Source organism: Schistocerca cancellata, chromosome 1, assembly GCF_023864275.1.
Source record: "Schistocerca cancellata isolate TAMUIC-IGC-003103 chromosome 1, iqSchCanc2.1, whole genome shotgun sequence".
In the NCBI taxonomy this organism is placed as follows: Eukaryota; Metazoa; Arthropoda; class Insecta; order Orthoptera; family Acrididae; genus Schistocerca; species Schistocerca cancellata.
In genome coordinates, this window is record NC_064626.1 from 254772617 (window position 1) to 254792901 (window position 20285).

The following is a 20285-nucleotide window of genomic DNA, read 5'->3' on the forward strand; positions in this document are numbered from 1 at the left end:
GGCGGTTTCGAAAGGGAGGGAAGTGTGAGGAGAAAAATTATAGATCATGAACAAGGCTTGAGTACAACTGACAGTTTCAAGCTGATGTATGTAGTTTGCAATGTAGGTTTATTCACACGTGCCTCTGGAGTTTCTGTCGATGACTGTATGAAAATTGGAAGAAATACAAATTCATGGTACATATCATTCGATGGGGAGAGCATGTCTTCAAGTTTCCATTCGTAATATGCACCGTGACAAAGCTGCAGATTTCACTACTGGAGGGCAGGTGTGGCAGGATATATGAACTAATCATCCGCTCCTTATCGTTGCCTCGAATTAAAAGGGGCGCTCAAAAACGTTCCGTTTGAGGGCGTTGCTGCATCTCAGATTCAATGTAGCGCGACTCCGATGCGGGTATATAAGCACCAACATGTAGGCAAGACAACAGTGTGACATTCTTGTCTTTTCCGAAGTACGAGCGATAAATATGGAAAACTGAATTATGGCGACGTTATTGTTAAATGCTTCCAAACAGCACCAACGTGCTGTTATTATTTTCTTGGCTGCTGAAGGACAAACATCGGTAGACTTCCATCGGAGAGCGGATAATGTGTATGGGGCAGCATAATTGCCTTAATCCACCGTTGGCGAATTGTGCACCAAGTCAGTGCTGGCCACGATTCGACACACAAGACGCCGGTCAATCTGTGCGGTTGGGCACTCGACACCAGGACATTGGGACACTCGAGAACACACCCTAATTTATTCCCATGCAATTACCACGCTTCCAGTCCCTTAAAGAAGGCCTTGGATTGTCGTCGAGTCCTGTTGGACGAGGATGTCAGTATGGCAGTTACAGACTTCTCCAAGGAGCAGGACATAGTGGTTTAGCAAACGGGTATGTTCATACTGGTGGCTCGATAAGACCATTGCCTCAGCACGGTGATTTTGCTTCACTGGCATACCGATTCTGAACAGTACAGCCTTATAAAAGAAAAGTTTTAATGGCCACTTATATTTCGCGCCTGTAGACAGACAAACGAATGAACGAACGCCCAAAGTGGACTGCTGTTTACATCTACACCTACATTTATACTCCGCAAGCCACCCAACGGTATGTGGAAGAGGGCACTCTACGTACCACTGTCATTACCTCCCTTTTCTGTTCCAGTCGCGTATGGTTCGCGGAAAGAACGACTGCCGGAAAGCCTCCGTGCGCGCTCGAATATCTCTAATTTTACATTCGTGATCTCCTCGGGAGGTATAAGTAGGGGGAAGCAATGTATTCGATACCTCATCCAGAAACGCACCTTCTCTAAACCTGGACAGCAAGCTACACCGCGATGCAGAGCTCCTCTCTTGCATAGTCTGCCACTTGAGCCCGCTACACATCTCCTTAACGCTATCACGCTTACCAAATAACCCAGTGACGAAACGCGCCGCTCTTCTCTATCTCCTCTGTCAACTCGACCTCGTACGGATCTCACACTGATGAGCAATATTCAAGTATAGGTCGAACGAGTGTTTTGTAAGCCACCTCCTTTGTTGATGGACTACATTTTCTAAAGACTCTTCCAATGAATTTCAACCTGGCACCCGCCTTACCAACAATTAATTTCATACGATCATTCCACTTCAAATCGTTCCGTACGCATACTCCCAGATATTTTACAGAGGTAACTGCTATCAGTGTTTGTTCCGCTATCATATAACCATACAATAAAGGATCCTTCTTTCTACGTATTCGCAATACATGTCTATGTTAAGGGTCAGTTGCCATTCCCTGCACCAAGTGCGTATCCGCTGCAGATCTTCCTGCATTTCGCTGCATTTTTCTAATGCTGCAACTTCTCTGTATACTACAGCATCATCCGCGAAAAGCCTCATGGAACTTCAGACACTATCTACTAGGTCATTTATATATATTGTGAAAAGCAATGGTTCCATAACACTCCCCTGTGGCACACCAGAGGTTACTTCGACGTCTGTAGACGTCTCTCTATTGAGAATAACATGCTGTGTTGTGTTTGCCAAAAACTCTTCAGTCCACCCACACAGCTGCTCTGATATTCCGTAGGCTCTTACTTTATCAGGCGACAATGCGGAGCTGTATCGAACGCCTTCCGGCAGTCAAGAAAAATAGCATCTACCTGGGAGCCTGTATCTAATATTGTTGCACTGTCGTTGTACCTTCCCTGGCATATGCAACGCTGACTTTAATGACGTTTGCCACAACACAAGGAAGGGTGTTCGATCGAGTGTCCCTTTTTTTGTCATCAGTCTCCTGTGCCAAATTCTTCATTTCAGAGTAGCCCTTGCAACCTAGTGTCATAATGTGCATTCAAAATTTGGAGAGATGCACTACTCACTAATATGTGTCTATTTTCAATATTTCTTATAGTTTTCGTGCTAGTATCTTCTGAAATCCTAGAGGAGTCTTCCATAGATTGAAAGGACTGGACAGGACGGACTAGTATGGAGTGCTGCAACAAATCGCCTTCCGACTGAAGACCACAAAACAACAAAAAAATAAATTTATAGGAGACACAGTTTTCATTGGTTCAGATTAGCAGCTGCTATATTTACAGGAAGAAGAAAGGTGAGATCTGCCTAGTAAATTTAATGAAATGAAAATGAGATGCACTGTCATAAACTAAAAGGAAGGAATATACTTTAAAACCAATGAAAGCATGGTGTAGCAAAATTAAGTGTCGAATACTTTCATGTGAACGTGTTAGAGAATGTGAAAGGTAATGGGAGAGATTAGGTAACATAATAATGCGAGATACTGTAATTTAAAATACGTTGCTTCAGATGTTTTACCCGCGATCGTCAGAAAACAATTTAGTTGGACAATTATAACTGTACTGCAGCAATGACTGAGCCGTCCCTTATCAACCAACAACGTAGTTTTCCACCATTTGGTTCTAATTAGTGGCGATTCAGCTTACCTTCACGTTAGTAGAAAACGGGATCAGAGAGAAGACGTCGCCCGCGTTGAGCTCGTCCAGGATGGTGTTCATGGCCGTCTTGAGCTGCTCGATCTTGCGGCCGATCATGGAGCCGCTGACGTCGAGCACGAAGACGACGTGTTTGGGCAGCGCCGGCAGGCCGGGAGGCGCGTAGAAGTGCACGAAGTAGCCGTCCTCGCTCACCTGCACACGATCCAGCTGGTACAGAGGCAGGCGAGCGGGAAATAACACGGCAATGGCAATTTGCTTTAAGCCCACGTAGCACTTACTTTTTGAGCGTTGTGTTACATCAATAGCAGAGAAATTCGCTGCTAGAGAGTGATCACTTTATGTTTCGTATTGAAGCGTGGCTGCGCGATCGTTTTATGAGTTGAGTGTACGGTGAATTCCGTACCCTACAATATAAGATAAACTTTAATAGTAATGAGTAAGGTTGTGGGTACCCACCAGGACAGCCGAGAGCGTTGCCGGCACGGTAGCTCAGCGTGTTCGGTCAGAGGGTTAGCAGCCCTCTGCAATAAAAAAAAAAAAAAAACTGAGCTGATCGATCAACAACGAGCTTAAACGGTTGCCTTACGACGTCCGCCCCGAGCAGATGCAACAAACAAAAGCGAACAAAATGAGATTAAAGAAAAGAGCGCTAACTCGCTGCTTCCTGGACTCGGGTAGGCGCGCCGGCTCCGGATCGAATCCGCCCGGCGGATTAACGACGACGGCCGGTGTGCCGGACAGACTGGATGTGGTTTTTAGGTGGTTTTACACCTCCTACTAGGTGAATACCGGGCTGGTCCACACGTCCCGATCCAGTTACACACATTCACACTATTTCACGATTTACACTAGTCGCAGACAGTTGGGGTACACTGATTCCGTCCTCGCGGGTACGGGGTGGCGGCAGAAAGGGCATCCGGCCACCCCTTACAATTAACAAGCCAAATCCGGTTAACCATGGCCTACCCTGCGTAACCGCAGGACAAGGCGCAAGCAGTAGTAGTAAGGTTGTGGGTCCCATTCTTGTCGTGTTAATTTTTCTTAAATTATACCTGTTTTTCCACGAATTTTGGGATTCAAAGAGGTGGGGATGTGACACACACACACACACACACACACACACAAATTAGATACTGCAGAGCACAGTGCAACGTAATCTGCTACAGGTTGTTAAATGTGTACAGGCGCTGATAGGTAATCTACTGTTTGTGAAAGGAAAAATTCTGTTTGAAATCCGGTATCGCAGGACAGAGCGGATTAGGTTGTGGAAAGGGGCCAAGATCAGTTACTGTTAGTTACAAAAGAACACACAACTTTATTCCTCGAAAACACAATGCACAGTTTTCTCTTCAAAACAACAAGGATCAGTTCACAGCTGAGGACCGAAGTAACTTCTCACTGATAAGGTTTAAATAATTCCTTTTAAAACACAAGGATTTAGAGAAACGGCGAAGGCCTTACTAAAGTAAAATTGAATTATTCTGAAATAATTCATTTTACGGCACACTAAATTAGACAAGCGGCTGAAGGCCTTACTTAAATAAAATAAAATATCTTCTCGGCTAAAGGCCCAAATAATATTTCATATCAGCAAATGAAATTCTTAAAAGGCAAGCTATAACCAATTTAGGCTAAAAGTCATATTAAGGAAAATATAAATTAATTTCTCGGCTTAAAAAATTGGTTGAAATGGCTCTGAGTACTATGAGGTCATCAGTCCCCTAGAACTTAGAACTAATTAAATCTAACTAACCTAAGGACATCACACACATCCATGCCCAAGGCAGGATTCGAATCTGCGACCGTAGCGGTCGTGCAGTTCCAGACTGTAGCGCCTAGCTCCGCTAGAAGCCCAATAATATTTCAATATAATAAAAGGGAATCCTTAAAGATAAGCATTTACACAGTACAATAGAAATCCATCTTAATAAAACTTGAAATATCTTGACGGCTGAAGGCCCAAACAATTCTTCAAAGCTAGCCGGAGTGGCCGTGCGGTTCTAGGCGCTACAGTCTGGAATCGTGAGACCGCTACGGTCGCAGGTTCGAATCCTGCCTCGGGCATGGATGTGTGTGATGTCCTTAGGTTAGTTAAGTTTAAGTAGTTCTAAGTTCTAGGGGACTGATGCCCTCAGAAGTTGAGTCCCATAGTGCTCAGAGCCATTTGAACCAAGCCAATTATTCAAAATAATTAAAGACAAACCTTAAGATAAGCATTTACACAATTCAGCTGAAGGCCATTTTAAGATTTCAAGATGATGAAAGAGAAACCTTACAGACAGGAATTTACCCATTACGGGCTGAAAGCCACAGATTTTAAAACAAACGCGGCTGAAGGCCTAAATACAGAGCAAACAAGAATTTTAAATAAAACATTCCTGAAGGCCTAGTATTAAAATACTTCACATAAGGTTCGGCTGAAGGGCCATATACTGAACATAGAACAGACATAATTAATACACGGCTGAAGGCCTGGCACAGTACTTGCGACAAAAGGAAATCACAATCACAAACAGCAGAACAGTGGTGCTCAGAAGTGTTCCAAGGGCCGGCCTGCGGAGGAAACTCTAACAACAGTTTAGGTGAGACATGCAGTCAAGCGTAACACTAAATAATCAGGTGGCTGAAAAACCTAGGGACGGCTGAAGAACCAACCACCAACCTACTCAATTCCCTTCCACCCAATCAACGTCACGACAACTGACCGACTGGCTAGTCCAGTTCCCAGACAGAATTCATCTGCTCAGCGGAAATCACAGAAGCTACACATATTTACACAATGCGCCAAGAACTCAAAACCAATCATCGTGGAACAACAATGAGAAATGACAAGTCACACACACACAAACACACACACACACACACACACACACACACACACATACACACAGAGTTTACGTAAGTGGTCGGCGACCAAATACACGTCGTCCGATGAGACGAATCGACCTTGCGACCAACCAAGGTTGTCCCCACTCAAGCTGTGAGTGTCGGCAACGGTCTGGCGAGTCTTGGCTGTTCTGAGCTCACTGCAGCTCCAACCCGACTCAACTCGTTGTCCGTTCGGAACTCGGAGACACGGCGACCCGGGAACACTGGCTCTGACCCACCCATGCAGTGGTAACTCTTGCCCATCGGCGACGACATCTCTGCACGAGGAAGGAACCGACCCACGTCCGGCATGACCAACTGACGAGGCCCAGAAACGGTCAGAAGACCAAATACACATCTCCCAATGAGACGACCAACCGAACGACTAACCAGCGGTTGTTTCCGCTCCAATCTGCTTCCGCCGGACAGTTCATGTGTGTGGCCAGCGGTCGGCAACTACTGGCTGTCCGCGCCTCACTAGCGCTCCGTACCCGATTGACCTCCCGACAGACGACGACCCGGAAATACTAACGGTCGCTCCAGAGATAGTACGACAGTGCACTTATCGATAAGCGCTGGTGATGCCACTCTCGGGCAAGCAAACCAGCAACCTAGTGACACCATTAAATCAGATTAAAAGAAAAACGAGGCGACAGAATCACAAAAACAAGACGGCGAGCAAAAAATGGCATGATCGCGAACCGCGCACGGCTCACTGTTGTTGATGATTAGCTTGAAAGAGCGCCCTGCAAGTTTCATCATCCTGCATCAGACGCATCTAAAGGCACATGTTTGAAATCTGTGGTGGAACTTTCATATGAACTTTGAAGTAATGATACAAGGGGCGTTCAACAAGTAATTCAACACATTTTCTTCTCGGCCAATTTCAGTTGAAAAAATGCGGAATTTGTTGTGGGATATCGTAGAATATTTTCGGTTTAGCCCCTTTAATTTCATGAAGTTCCTATGGATGGCGGCGCTATACGTATCCTTCAAAATGGCGTCTGTTACGGAAGTGCGTTCGAAGAAGAGAGCAGTCACTGAGTTTCTTTTGGAGGAAAACCAGAGCATCCTGGATATAATATGCGCTTGCAGGATTTCTAGGGAGACCTAGTAGGGGAAAAAACGGACCGTATGTCTTGGAGAGAGGTGCCTGTCATCATCACAGAAAGGTCGCACGAACCTGTCTGAGCCGGCCGGTGTGGCCGAGCTGGTCTAGGCGCTTCAGTCTGGAACCGCGCGACCGCTACGGTCGCAGGTTCGAATCCTGCCTCGGGCATGGATGTGTGTGATGTCCTTAGGTTAGTTAGGTTTAAGTAGTTCTAAGTTCTAGGGGACTGATGGCCTCAGAAGTTAAGTCCCATGGTGCTCAGAGCCATTTGAACCATTTGAACCAAACCTGTCTGATCTCCCAGTCACTGGCCGGTCTCAGACTGTTGTGACTCCTGCAGTGTTGGAACAAGGAGACACTCTTATTCGAATTGATCGACAGCGCAGAATCAAACACCTCGTTGCAAAACGGGACGTCTCTATTAGTAGTGCTGACACACTCGCCCACCTGTTGGTGTACTGAAATATGTGTGCCTACTTCCTCGCCTGCTAACAGAAGGACCAATAGTGCGGATTTGCTTGCGTGTTACGAGGCTGATCGTCACAGTTTTTTTGTCGAACATCGCCACAGTTGATGAAACGTGGGTTCATTATTACGAACTGAAATAAAACGGCAATCCTCCGAAGAAAAATTTCAAACGTGCACACTCGTCCGGTAAGGTGATGGTGACGGTCTTCTGGGACTCTGAAGAGGTTATTCTGTTTGATGTCCTCCATCACGGTGCAACGATCAACTCTGAAGTGTATTGTGCTATCCTCAGGGTACTGAAGAAACGACTTCAGCATGTTCGTCGCCACAAAAATGAAAACGAACTTCTCCTTCTCCACGACAAGGCAGTACCTCAGGCAAGTCTGTGCACTCAAGAGGAGCTCGCAACTTCATTGAACCGTTCTTCCACATCCATGCTACAGCCCGCATGTCTCATCTTACGACTTCCATATGTTTGGTGCAACACGTGTGTGGAGATGTTATTGACACTGCAGAATGATGGCTCTGAAGTCGCCATGTAGAGTGCTGCCATCTGGGCACACCGGCCCGCCAAGAAACGAGGCGAAAAGCCGTCGCATTGAACAGATATTATGGTGAAAAATAGGGTTTTGTAGCCAGAAGACTTTGAAATGTGGTGTATTGGAATCCCGAACAAAAAGAGTCTGCTTTTAGAAAAAAAAAGTGTTGCATTACTTATTGAACGTCCCTCGTATTTATTCCCGAGTCACTATTACATTACTGACAGAGCCACAGTTCGCGTGAAATACTTTAGGTCAAACGACTCCCTATAAACTACAGAATGGGGTTTTATCCGAATTTACATAGCCAAACTAAGAGTGGGAAATGGACAAATGGGGTTTTTGTACATAAAAAAGTTGTATTGGTATGATATTTGACTGTCAATATAGCTTCCTCCGAAAAAACTACAAAATTCCCGACATTTCGTGGAAAAAATAGTTTAGGAAAGCGATTTTGTGAACATCTTTACGGTAAAGGTTCAAATGGCTCTGAGCACTTTGGGACCTAACATCTGAGGTCATCAGTCCCTTAGAACTTAAACCTAACTAACCTAAGGACATCACATACATCCATGACCGATGCAGGATTCGAACCTGCGACCGTAGCGGTCGCACGGTTTCAGACTGAAGCGCCTAGAACCACTCGGTCACAGAAGCTGGCTTTACGGTAATGTCTCGGGTTTGTCGCAGTTACATCGACGCCTATCGTTTATCGAGTAGCCATTATCACTTCACAGCTGAAACTTGGTAACAGCGCTGCTAGCTCTCAGAAATCTTCTTATGGCAATTCGACTACAGAATGTCTCAAACATCATATCAGTTGTACAAGCGCGGCCGTGGGAGCAATGAAGGCAGATAAGTGTATGAGAAGAACTGACAACGGAAAAGTATGTCCAGGCTCGCAGAGTTACCTGAAAGAAGAGTGAGAAAATTCTTGGCAGACGTTGACACTTTCCCGACCGATGTTGCTACGTTTGTGATCCCCAAATCTTTATTTTGGTAAGGTGTGTGGTAATCAGCAGGATACATAAGCTGTTTGCAGATAACGATATGCCTGTCGATAATGATGGACAATCATGCACAGGATGCTATAAATCATTGATCGGTAATCGTATTCCTTCAGAGGCAAACTGTAACAAAATAAAATTGGAAGACGTGCCATCTACCATCAGTGACTCGTCATTGACGGTAAAGAGTCTTCTTGCATCATTCCACACATTTATGTACATCCAAAAGAATCGCAGAGTAATTTAAACGAAGAAAAAAGAGTCTTCTTCAATCCCTATCGTGGAGGGAGTATTCAGCAGCTGCCAAGCAACCTCATGGATTAAGGCGTCATCCTGATCACAAAAGACTTTCCGTCAATTAATATCAAGCGGAACTTTGACATTCGACATCACTCATTCTGCTTCTAATTACTTCAAGAAGCATAAACATCTGTATGCCAATGTCAGTCCTGTTGGCTGGCTTTATACCAAATGGTCTATTGGTTTTATATTCAGAAATGTCAAATGCACTGAGTTGACACCTGATCACTTCGTATGGATCACAGTCCTCCACCCAGTAAATGAAGCTGTCTGTGTCGATATAAAGCAACTTCGGATCTCCAAAACGAGTTTTCTCAAACTCATAATGAAAATGGTACATGTGGAGATTTGATAGCTCCGGTACATATATACCAACATAAACAGATTTCGTGAACTATATTGCAACCGTCGCCTTCTCCAGAGCAACAAATTCTTCACGGATGTTGGTGGCCCATTTAAAATTTGGACTGGCGATCAATTGTCTAGGCCCACAACGCCATTGCAGTGACTGTACGTTTTACTGTCGCTGCGATTCCGAATATTCCACATTATTTTGCGAAAAATAGCACTTTTCATCTGTAGTAACAAGTAAAAGAGCAATGAGAGGGAACATTGTTTCCAAAAATATCGAACGTTCTTGACCGATTTACTTGAGATTTTTACATGATACTCTAATAAACATTCTGATAAACATATTGACTCCGCTCACAGAGTCTCTCGAAATTTGTGTTGGTCTGGTGAACGGCTGTCTCGAATTTTATGCTAACATGTGCACATGTTTCTGCTTGCGCATTCATATGTCTCAGATCGTCATTGTTCATTCCAAATTATTAATCAATATACAGATAGTTTTTCTCTGACTGAATACGTGGCGTATGTGAATTTGTCCATAGTGTAATGAATAATTGTGTAATTACCTCCCTTTACTATTTACTAAATCCCCAGCTACTAGACGAATTTCAAGATCAATCACCCGCCTGTTAACATATTAAATACGTCTGCGGTGCTTTATAGTTTACAGCGTTGATTTGATGCTTTATGTCAATATTTATTTAACACTTTTGTACAGATCTGTGAAAAATATTCATTATTTCTACTCAGAAGGTTATATGTATTAACTTCGACGATGCATCACATGATTGTATTTCTCCATGGTGTCTTTTTTACTAATAGTCTTATATACCATTAAACTGCCTTAAAAGATCCTTGAAGTTTTCATTTTATTGTCATTCCTTCAATTGTGTTTTATCTCTAACCAAAAACCTGTGCCGTGAGTGGTTCCAAAAATCTTATGTACCGTATCTTTCTATTTGTGATTATCCCTCACCAGGTCCATAAGTCGCGTATTAAAGATTAAATGAAACTAAACTAAAAAACTAAACTCCTCCCGCACAGGCCATGAAGGCCCAAAGGTACCGACCGGCCGCCGTGCCATCCTCAGCCCACAGGAGTCACTGGATGCGGGTATGGAGGGGCCTGTGGTCAGCCCACCGCTCTCCCGGAAGCATGTCAGTTTCCGAGACCGGAGCCGCTCTTCTCAATCAAGTAGCTCCTCAGTTTGCCTCACAAGGGCTGAGTGCAGCCAGCTTGCCAACAGCGCTCAGCAGATAGGATGGTCACCCATCCAAGTGCTAGCCCTGCCCGACAGCCCTTAGCTTCTGTGATCTGACGGCAACCGGTGTTACCACTGCGGTAAGGCCGTTGGCTAAGTTTAAATACACTAACAAAAATATACATAAATGAAAGTTGGTAGGCGTGTTACTACGTCTGATGGATAATATCTATTCAAAGTTTGTGACAATCGCATAAGAGTGATGCTAGTAGCACAACTATGAGGATGCAAATCAGGTTGCCTTTAAATATACGCAGTAATAGTCTTGAGACTTGACGCAGTGAGTAGATAGATGTTGGTGAAGAATGCTTTTAAGGCGACAAAGATGCCATTATCCACACCTCTCTGAGTTTGAACGAGATCGAGTAATAGGGCCAAGAGGAGATGGATGTTTCTTCTGCTGTAATGCAGAAAGACTAGGCAGGATTGCAGCCACTACAGATGATTGCTGGTAGCCATGGTCACGAGAATGTACAGTCGTAAGAAGACTGGGCTCTTGATGTCCGCGTGGCACTACCGAAAGGGAAGACCATTGTGTTTGGGATGTGGTTCTGGCGCATCCTAATACATCTGCAGCAGTAATCTGAGCAGCAGATGTCACTACAGTGATACAACGAACTGTTACAAATCAGTTACTTCAAGGACAGTTCCGAGCCCAATACCATGTAGCTTGCATTCCACTGACCCCAAACCACCGTCATTGTTAGCGACTTCAGTGGTGTCAAGCGAAGGTCATTGGAGGCCAGGGTGGAGGTCAGTTGCGTTTAATGCGGAAAGCTGGTTCTACCCCGATGCCAGTGATGGCAGTGGGTTGATTAGAAGAAGACTAGTTGAGGGTCTGTAACCAATCTGTCTGCATGCTAGACACACTGAACCCACATTATGTTTTACCATTTGGTATCATACATCTACAGGCATAAGTTCCAAATGTGTACGACTTAAGACTTGATGTCACATGCTAATAAAACTTTTGCCAAACCAAAAACAATGTTGACTGGTGAAGTTATTGACCACACTAGTAATGACCAGGATGTGGGATACCTGAAAAGTGAATACTGTTTACAGAGGTAGATAATCAGCTGTTGCAATGATTGGATAATGAGCTGGTTACTGGCAGTATTTCCAGCAGAGTAAAAATACTGTAGCTTGGGATTATTTAAACAGTTACTAACATTTGACGACAAGCGCATTCTGCTACCTGTTGACTAATGGGACAAGTGTGTCTGGAGGCTGCCATTTTACACACTCAGAATACAACAAGAAGAGTGCATTGAACTATTTGAAGTTTATGATAATTGCATGCATTGCAAGCATGCACATACTAAAAAAAAGTTTCAGCTGTGTGTGAGCTACTATACTGAAAAAATGAAACATGGCACAACATTCCTGTCCACCTAAGGAGGCCATTGAGAGAAAAGAAGCTTATTTAGGTATTCACAATATATTATGTGTATCCGTGTGTGTAAGACTGTAATCGCTGTGGTATGTGATGTCACTGAATATTCACAGCCTGAAGTTTCAGTATCATTGTCCATGCAACGTACACTTTACAGTTTGAATGTTAGAGGGAGTAAGCCAGTTATTGTGGGGATGACGTCAGAACTTAAGTTGAAGTCAGTAGAAGTATTAAACAATTTCTTATACTGTAGTAATGGAATGACGTTATGCAGAAATGAGTGGAATCACCTACACAGTGGTTCAATGAGTATCGCAGCAATGTTCAGCAGATATATAAAAATCCTGCAGTATTATTAGATGAGCATACAATCTCCAGTGGCAGCTTGCAACACACAGTGAAGATAGTAACAATGAGTGTATGTTTTTGCAAGAATATACACTGACAGAAGAAAAATCACAACGTCAGAAAATAATTGCTGTATAATAATTAAATTTCGGGTCTACATTTGTCGAGCTGACGTACATAAGTGATTAAAATTGCAAGATCACAGGTTAATGTAACCGTGAGATACATCATTGTAAATGTGAAACCCTGGTACACTAATAGCCGGTGTGACTGCTAGAATGTTAGATGCAAGCATCGAAATGTGCAGGCGTTGTGTTGTACAGGTGCTGGATATCAGTTTGTGGGATGGAGTTCCATACCAGTTGCACTCGCCCAGTTAGTACGGGTAGAGTTAATACTATTCCTTTATGATGCTGGAGTTGTCGTCCAATTATGTCCCATATGTGCTCGACTGAAGATTGATCTCACGATCGAGTGGGCCGAGGCAACATGTCGACACTCTGTGGAGCATATGCAGCCACAGTGGTATGTGGGCGAATGATATCAAATCAAATGGCTCTGAGAGCTATGGGACGTAACATCTGAGGTTATCAGTCCCCTAGAACTTAGAACTACTTAAACCAAACTAACCTAAAGACATCACACACACCCATTCCAGAGGCAGGATTGGAACCTGCGACCGTAGCAGTACGCGATTCCGCGTTGAAGCGCCTAGAACATCTCGGCCACCGCGGCCGGCCGAATGGTATCCTGTTGGAAAACATCCCCTGGAATGCTGTTCGTGAATGACAACACAACAGGTCGAATCACCAGTATTTGGTAGTCAGGGTGTGTAGGATAACCAAGAGAGTGCTCCTGCTGAAATACAAAATAGTACTTCATACTAGGCCCCGATTTGTCGGTTCGAGTCACCCCTTGTTCGCGATAGCCCCCAACCAACCACAACAAGAGCGCTTTCACAGCCGCGCGGTCAGCCACGTAGACATATAAAGAGGTCTGTGAATTTAGGGAAGTCTTGCCCTAGATGTTTTGCCCGCCATAAAAGACAGGATTACCCATCACGTAACGCAACGTGTTACACGTGTGGAAAAAAGGCCTTGTCCTGGCACAAAAACGCCAATTTTGCCCGCTCGCAGAAAAGACGGGCTCGTGCACATGCAGTGAACGCTGTGTTTTATAAACCCACAACAGGTTCTGACCAAAATAAGATTTAGATTCTGCCTGCCTCTTGCTCTAGTGCTGTGCAACGACGTTCTAGCAAACTATTTGTCTCATTACGAATTGCTGGCTTTCGTGTGAACTTTCAGTTAGATACAGGTGCCTCAAAAAATGGTTTGCATGGCTCTGAGCACTATGCGACGTAACTGCTGTGGTCGTCAGTCCCCTAGAACTTAGAACTACTTAAACCTAACTAACCCAAAAACATCACACACATCCATGCACGAGGCAGGATTCGAACCTGCGACCGTAGCGGTCGCGCGGTTCCGGACTGTAGCGCGTAGGACCACTCCGCCACTTCGGCCGGGTACAGGTGCCTCAGCAACTTTGCTTAATCGTGCCGCGTACGACGGGTTAGCCTCATCACGCCTTTCTAAGTCTAGCGAGCCCCCACTGCTTACAACGCACAGTAAAGTTCAGTGGCCGACCTCGGTGGCCGAGCGCTTCTGGGCGCCTCAGTCCGGAACCGCGCGACTGCTACTGTCGCAGGTTCGAATCCTGCTTCGGGCATGGATGTGTGTGACGTCCTTAGGTTAGTTAGGTTTAAGTAGTTCTAAGTTCTAGGGGACTGATGACCTCAGATGTTAGGTCCCATAGTGCTCAGAGCCATTTGAACCAGTTTTGAAATTCCAGTGGTTGGTCAGTGTAGTTTTCCTGCTACTTAATTTTATTGTGTTGAAATCAAGAGACAGCGAGAACATATTCAGTTTAGAGGCCGTTGATTTGTTTGGACTTAACATCCAAGACAATGTACTTTCATTGTCGGCTTTTGCACCAAAAGACAGTGTCGCAAGCTTACTTAAAGAGTTTGCTGAACTATTTTCAAATGAAATGGGAAAACTAATAACTTTGTAGCGCATGTTACACTGAAAGACAATTCACAGCCTAAGTTTCTCCGGACTCGCCCCGTTCCAGTTGCTTTAAGAGGCAAAGTAGCCAGTGAATTGAAAGAATTGCAAGATAATGGTGTAATTGCTCCCATGCAAGCTAGTCAAGGGGCAAGTCCTCTCGTTTTGTTGCCTAAGCCTTCTGGTCGCATTCGAATTTGTGTTGACTTCAGCCCATAGACAGCAGTTGACGTTTATCCGCTACCTCGCCCTGAAGAACAGGCTTGGTGCAGGACGTTTCTTTTCTAAAATAAATTTGCGTAATGCCTACTTGCAAATTCCATTGGATGAAGAATTACAGAGTGTTTGATGTAGACACACACTTATGACTCTTCAAGTATTTGCGTTTGCCCTTCGGTAGTGCTTCAGCACCCGCCGCTTTTCAACATTACTTGGAACAGCTGACTGCAATAGTGCCATTTCGTTCAAACTACCTTGAAGATATTGTCGTCTCAGGTATGGAACTCTATCCCGCAAACTGATATCCGGCACCTGTACAACACAACGCCTGCGCATTTCGATGCTTGCATCCAACATTCTAGCAGTCACACTGGTCATTAGTGTACCTGGGTTTCACATTTGCAATGATGTATCTCACAGTTACATTAACCTGTGATCTTGCAATTTTAATCACTTATGTATGTCAGTCGACAAATGTAGTCCTGAAATTTAATTACTCTACAACAAAATTTTTCTGACCTTGTGATTTTTCTTCTGTCAGTGTATATTCTTGCAAACACATACACTCCGTGTTACTATCTTCACTGTGTGTTGGAAGCTGCCACTGGAGATTGTATGCTCATCTAATAATACTGCAGGATTTTTAATATATCTGCTGAACATTGCTGCGATATTCATTGAACCACTGTGTAGGTCGTGCCACTGATATCTGCATAACGTCATTCCATTACTATAGTATAGGAAATTGATTAATACTGCTACTGACTTCAACTTAAGTTCTGACGTCATCCCCACAATAACTGGCTTACTCCCTCTAACATTGAAACTGTACGTTGCAGGGACAATGATAGTGAATCTTCAGGCCATGAATACTCAATGACATCACATACAAGAAAAACACCACGGTGATTATATTCTTACACACACGAGAACACATATATATCGATAATTTAATGTGAGTACCTAAATAAGCTTCTGTTCTCTCACTGGCCTCCTTAGGTGGCCAGTTCGCGTACTCTTTTTCGCCTCGAGTGTCGTCCCAAAAAGTGTGACTGTTTTCAAACTGAACTACAGTACTTAGGTCAAGTGGTAAACATTTATTGTGTGCACCACCTCCAATCTCTTGTGTTTACAATCCTTGACCTGTCTGTTTTTTGAAATGTATCTCAACTGCAGTCAGTACTTGGCAAGATAAGATACTACATTCGGTTCTTACTGAACGACGCTCAGATCGCGCCTCCATGGCATCGCTTGCGTCGGAAAAATGTGCCTTTCGTATGGACTGAAGATTATCAAGAGGCATTTCAGAAATTCAAAAATGTTTTGCTTAGCGACAGATGTTTAGTGCATTTTGACCGTGCGAAGCCAGCAGTTTTGCAAGTCGACGCTTATTCCTACGAAATTGGCGCACAAGACAAACCTAATGCTTTCGGCTCAAAGTTGTTAACTCAAGCCGGCCGGTGTGGCCGAGCGGTTCTAGGCGCTACAGTCTGGAACCGCGCGACCGCTACGGTCGCAGGTTCGAATCCTGCCTCGGGCATGGATGTGTGTGATGTCCTTAGGTTAGTTAGGTTTAAGTAGTTCTAAGTTCTAGGGGACTGATGACCTCAGAAGTTAAGTCCCATAGTGCTCAGAGCCATTTGAACCATTTGTTAACTCAAACTCCGTGCAATTATTCTCAAATTGAAAAAGAAGCTGTTGCTATTCTGTATGGTGTGACCAAATGCCATCACTAATTGTATGGTCGCAGATCACAAGCCTTTGCAGTCCTTGTTTCATCCATAAAAAGCCGGTTCCTACACGCTCAGCTCAAAAATTGCAACGTTGGGGTTTGTTGCTTTCGCAGTATCAGTATGAATTTGTGTACAGACCTACAACAAAGTATGGCAATGCAGACGCCCTATCTCGCCTTCCGATTGGCCCAGACTGAATTTGATGCAACTGCTGCATCTTGTTACCAAATATATGCGCAGGACTCTAAATTTCTGGAATCTTTTCCCTTGCACTACAGAAGAATTGCACATGCCGCGGAATTTGATCCAGATTTTGCTGCATTACATTGGCACGTCTTGGACTCGTTCATTAAACAGTATTCAGAACTCAGTTGTGCGCCGATATTTTGGACGTCCGCCCAACCTTTCAATTCAAGAGTATGTGATTCTAATCCAAAATGACAGTGGACAGTCGCGTGTGTTTATTCCCACAGTGTTGTGAAAGGATGTGTTGCAGCTCTCCACCGAGGACAATGGGGGAATTGTTCGCACTAAACAGTTAGCGTGAGTACTTGGCAGGGCATGGACGCCCCTATTGAACAGGTGACGTCACAGTGTCGCGCATGCGCGGAAATCCAGTCCGTTCCTCCACAGAGATTCTTAGCTTGGCCTAAGATTCAATTGCCATGGCAACGAGTGCACAATGTCTTTGCAGGAGCAAAGATGACAGGTATCTTATCCGCATGGCTGTAACGGATCGTGCAGCCACGTCTCGATCTCTGAGTCAACAGATGGGGACGTTTGCTAGACAACAACCATCTGCACGAACAGTTCGACGACGTGTGCAGCAGCATGGACTATCAGCTCGGAGACCATGGCTGCGGTTACCCTTGACGCTGCATGACGGACAGGAGGGCTTGCGATGGTGTACTCAACGACAAACCTGGGTGCACAAATGGAAAAACCTCATTTTTTCTGATGAATCCAGTTTCTGTTTACAGCATCATGATGGTCGCATCCGCGTTTGGCGTTATCGCGGTGAACGCACATTGGAAGCGTGTATTCGTCATCGCCATACTGGCCTATCACCCGGCGTGATGGTATGGGGTGCCATTGGTTACACGTCTCGGTCACCTCTTGTTCGCATTGAAAACGTCTGGTCAATGGTGGCCGAGCAACTGGCTCGTCACAATACGCCAGTCACTACTCTCGATGAACTGTGGTATCGTGTTGAAGCTGCATGAGCAGCTGTACCTGCACACGCCATCCAAGCTCTGTTTGACTCAATGCCCAGGCGTATCAAGGTCGTTATTACGGCCAGAGGTGGTTGTTCTGGGTACTGATTTCTCAGGATCTATGCACCCAAATTGCGTGAAAATGTAATCACATTTCAGTTCTAGTATAATATATTTTTCCAATGAATACCCGTTTATCATCTTCATTTCTTCTTGGTGTAGCAATTTTAATGCCCAGTAGTGTACTTGATTGCAGGTCCCGATGGTTTGCAGCGCCGCCAGCAGAACTAAATTCGTGCGTGTCAGTTGCTCTTTAATTCTGTTGCTTTTCTTCCAGCAGATTCATGGCCTTACGGGACCGCGCGGCCTTCGCAGCCGCCTTCTGGTGCCACCAGACACCCCAAGAGGAGTGGATGGACAATGCTCCCTCGCTCCTCCATCCCAGCTCGCCGACCCGATGGATTTGGACCCACCGTCGCTGTCGCCGTCATCACCCCAGGACACGTCCTCAGGCCTGGTCGTGTGCCCTGGCAGCAGTTTTCAGGAGGATGTTTCGGTTGCCTCGCAAGCCAGATGGCGGGGCACGATCTGGAGTACGCCGTCCTCCTCGTTGCGACTTTTCAGGGGTTAGGAATGTGCTGGCATAAGCTGTCGCCAGCACACCGATAGTCAAAGATGTAGCAAGAAGATCGAGAGTAGGCGCAGGAGCAATTGCGCCTACCACGAGAGAGGCCAAAGATAGACATGCAAGCAACATGCCGCCAACGCTCTCTCGACCGCAATCACTTAGGCCGCCGCCACATACCGGAGGGTCACAATCATGCAGTCACTCAGTCACTGACACACTAATTCGCACTACAATTTGGCTTGTACCACAACACATGGACTTCATTCCAGTTAAGTAAAAACTTATAGTTCACCTAAATAAAAAACATATTACTCCACATGTGCATTTGTGTTTTGGAAAGAAGATACCAGCCACCAACAACATCCTCTCCCTTGCTTCCATGGTACAAGACGCTACTGTGGTGGCGACGAGGATACTACATCCTGATGGTAGATGCTATCCTCTGAGACAAAACAAACTGCATTTAGGGTTGGACATGGTCCCCAGGGACAGACGCATATTTGTGTTGATGCATTGTGCTTTCTAGAATTACGAGATCAGCCAGGGAACGCCGCGAAAACATTCCCCAGTCCACAACGCTCCCACCTACGGTTTGAGCCCCTCCGCGCGACCCCTACGGTCGAAGTTTCGAATCCTGCCTTGGGCATGAATGTGTGTGAAGTCCTTAGGTTAGCTAGGTTTAAGTAGTTCTAAGTTCTAGGGGGCTGATGACTTCAGATGTTAAGTACCATAGTGCTCAGAGACATTTTTTGATTGCTTCAGTGTGTTTTGTTTGAGATATTTCACGCCGGTGGAGCGTAAAGCGTGATTTATCTGGAAAGGCCACCTATCGTCGCTCATTGCCCATCCTGTTGCGGTACAGGTGTGCCAATTCCAGCTTCCGTCGTCAACGAAGCGCAGTCAACATAGCTGAATGAACGAGGCGCCTGCTATGGAGGCACGTACGCAACAATTATCGTTGATTGATTGTAGATAAGATACTGTTGGTAGCCCTTGGTTTATGTGGACTGTCACTGCTCCACAGTTGCACACCTATTCGCCCGTACACATCTCCACAGACGTTGTTCACTGCTGTCATTCCTGGTCTACGATGTACCACATTTGCTTCGGCGCTGTTTTTGGATGTCGTCATTTTGCCATGCGCTGTGTTGTTTAGCTATAGCGGCATGCAAACAGTTTACAACCTTAGCCGTTTCGGAAATGCCTCCACCCTAGTCCTGAAACCAATAATCACGCCCTGGTGGACGTCAGATACATCGCTCTGTTCCCCCATTACGGTAACGACTGCACTGTTATCCGTGTATCACGGACGCACGTTATATAATCTCCATTGCTAGCGCTACTACCTGCCGTTTTGGACTAGTTATTGCATGTTGACGTCATGCATAGGTGGTGGTCACTTTAATGTTACTCGACAGTTTATGAACTCAGTGGCGAAAATGTTTATAAAATTCAGTGAGACTTAGAAAGCAAATGGAATACAATCATTTTACAGTGTCTGTTTTTTCATTGATGGCGTCTGGAAATAAAATTTGGGTGGAGCGAAGCATGTCCCGTTCACACAGCTTGGTTGGAGTCCAAATAGCGAGTAACGAAATCTATCTTCATGCTACGAAGACAGCTAGAGAACCTGTTGTTGTATTGTCGCAAGTAAAACGACGACATTAATTGGACTTAAAATCTAGACACTTGGAAATCAAGAAAATAATTTCATAATTAATAGTTATTTCTTTTATTTAGCACCAGTTCTCAATATCCAACATCTTGATTCTGTGGTGCAACGTATATAGTGATTAAAAAGAGACAAAATTATCAAATTACATCGATAATT

At 44.9% G+C, this 20285-nt stretch overlaps 1 protein-coding gene across 6 annotated transcripts in view; it reads right to left on the minus strand.

Annotated features, from left to right (window-relative positions):
• The window catches only part of LOC126170586 (inter-alpha-trypsin inhibitor heavy chain H6-like), a 213216-nt gene that overhangs the window by 138501 nt on the left and 54430 nt on the right, over positions 1–20285 (minus strand). For all 6 annotated transcript variants that reach the window (XM_049920740.1, XM_049920738.1, XM_049920742.1 and 3 more), the window contains exon 7: positions 2934–3137. In XM_049920740.1, the coding sequence (XP_049776697.1) occupies positions 2934–3137 (204 nt within the window). The remainder of the gene's footprint in view (positions 1–2933; positions 3138–20285) is intronic.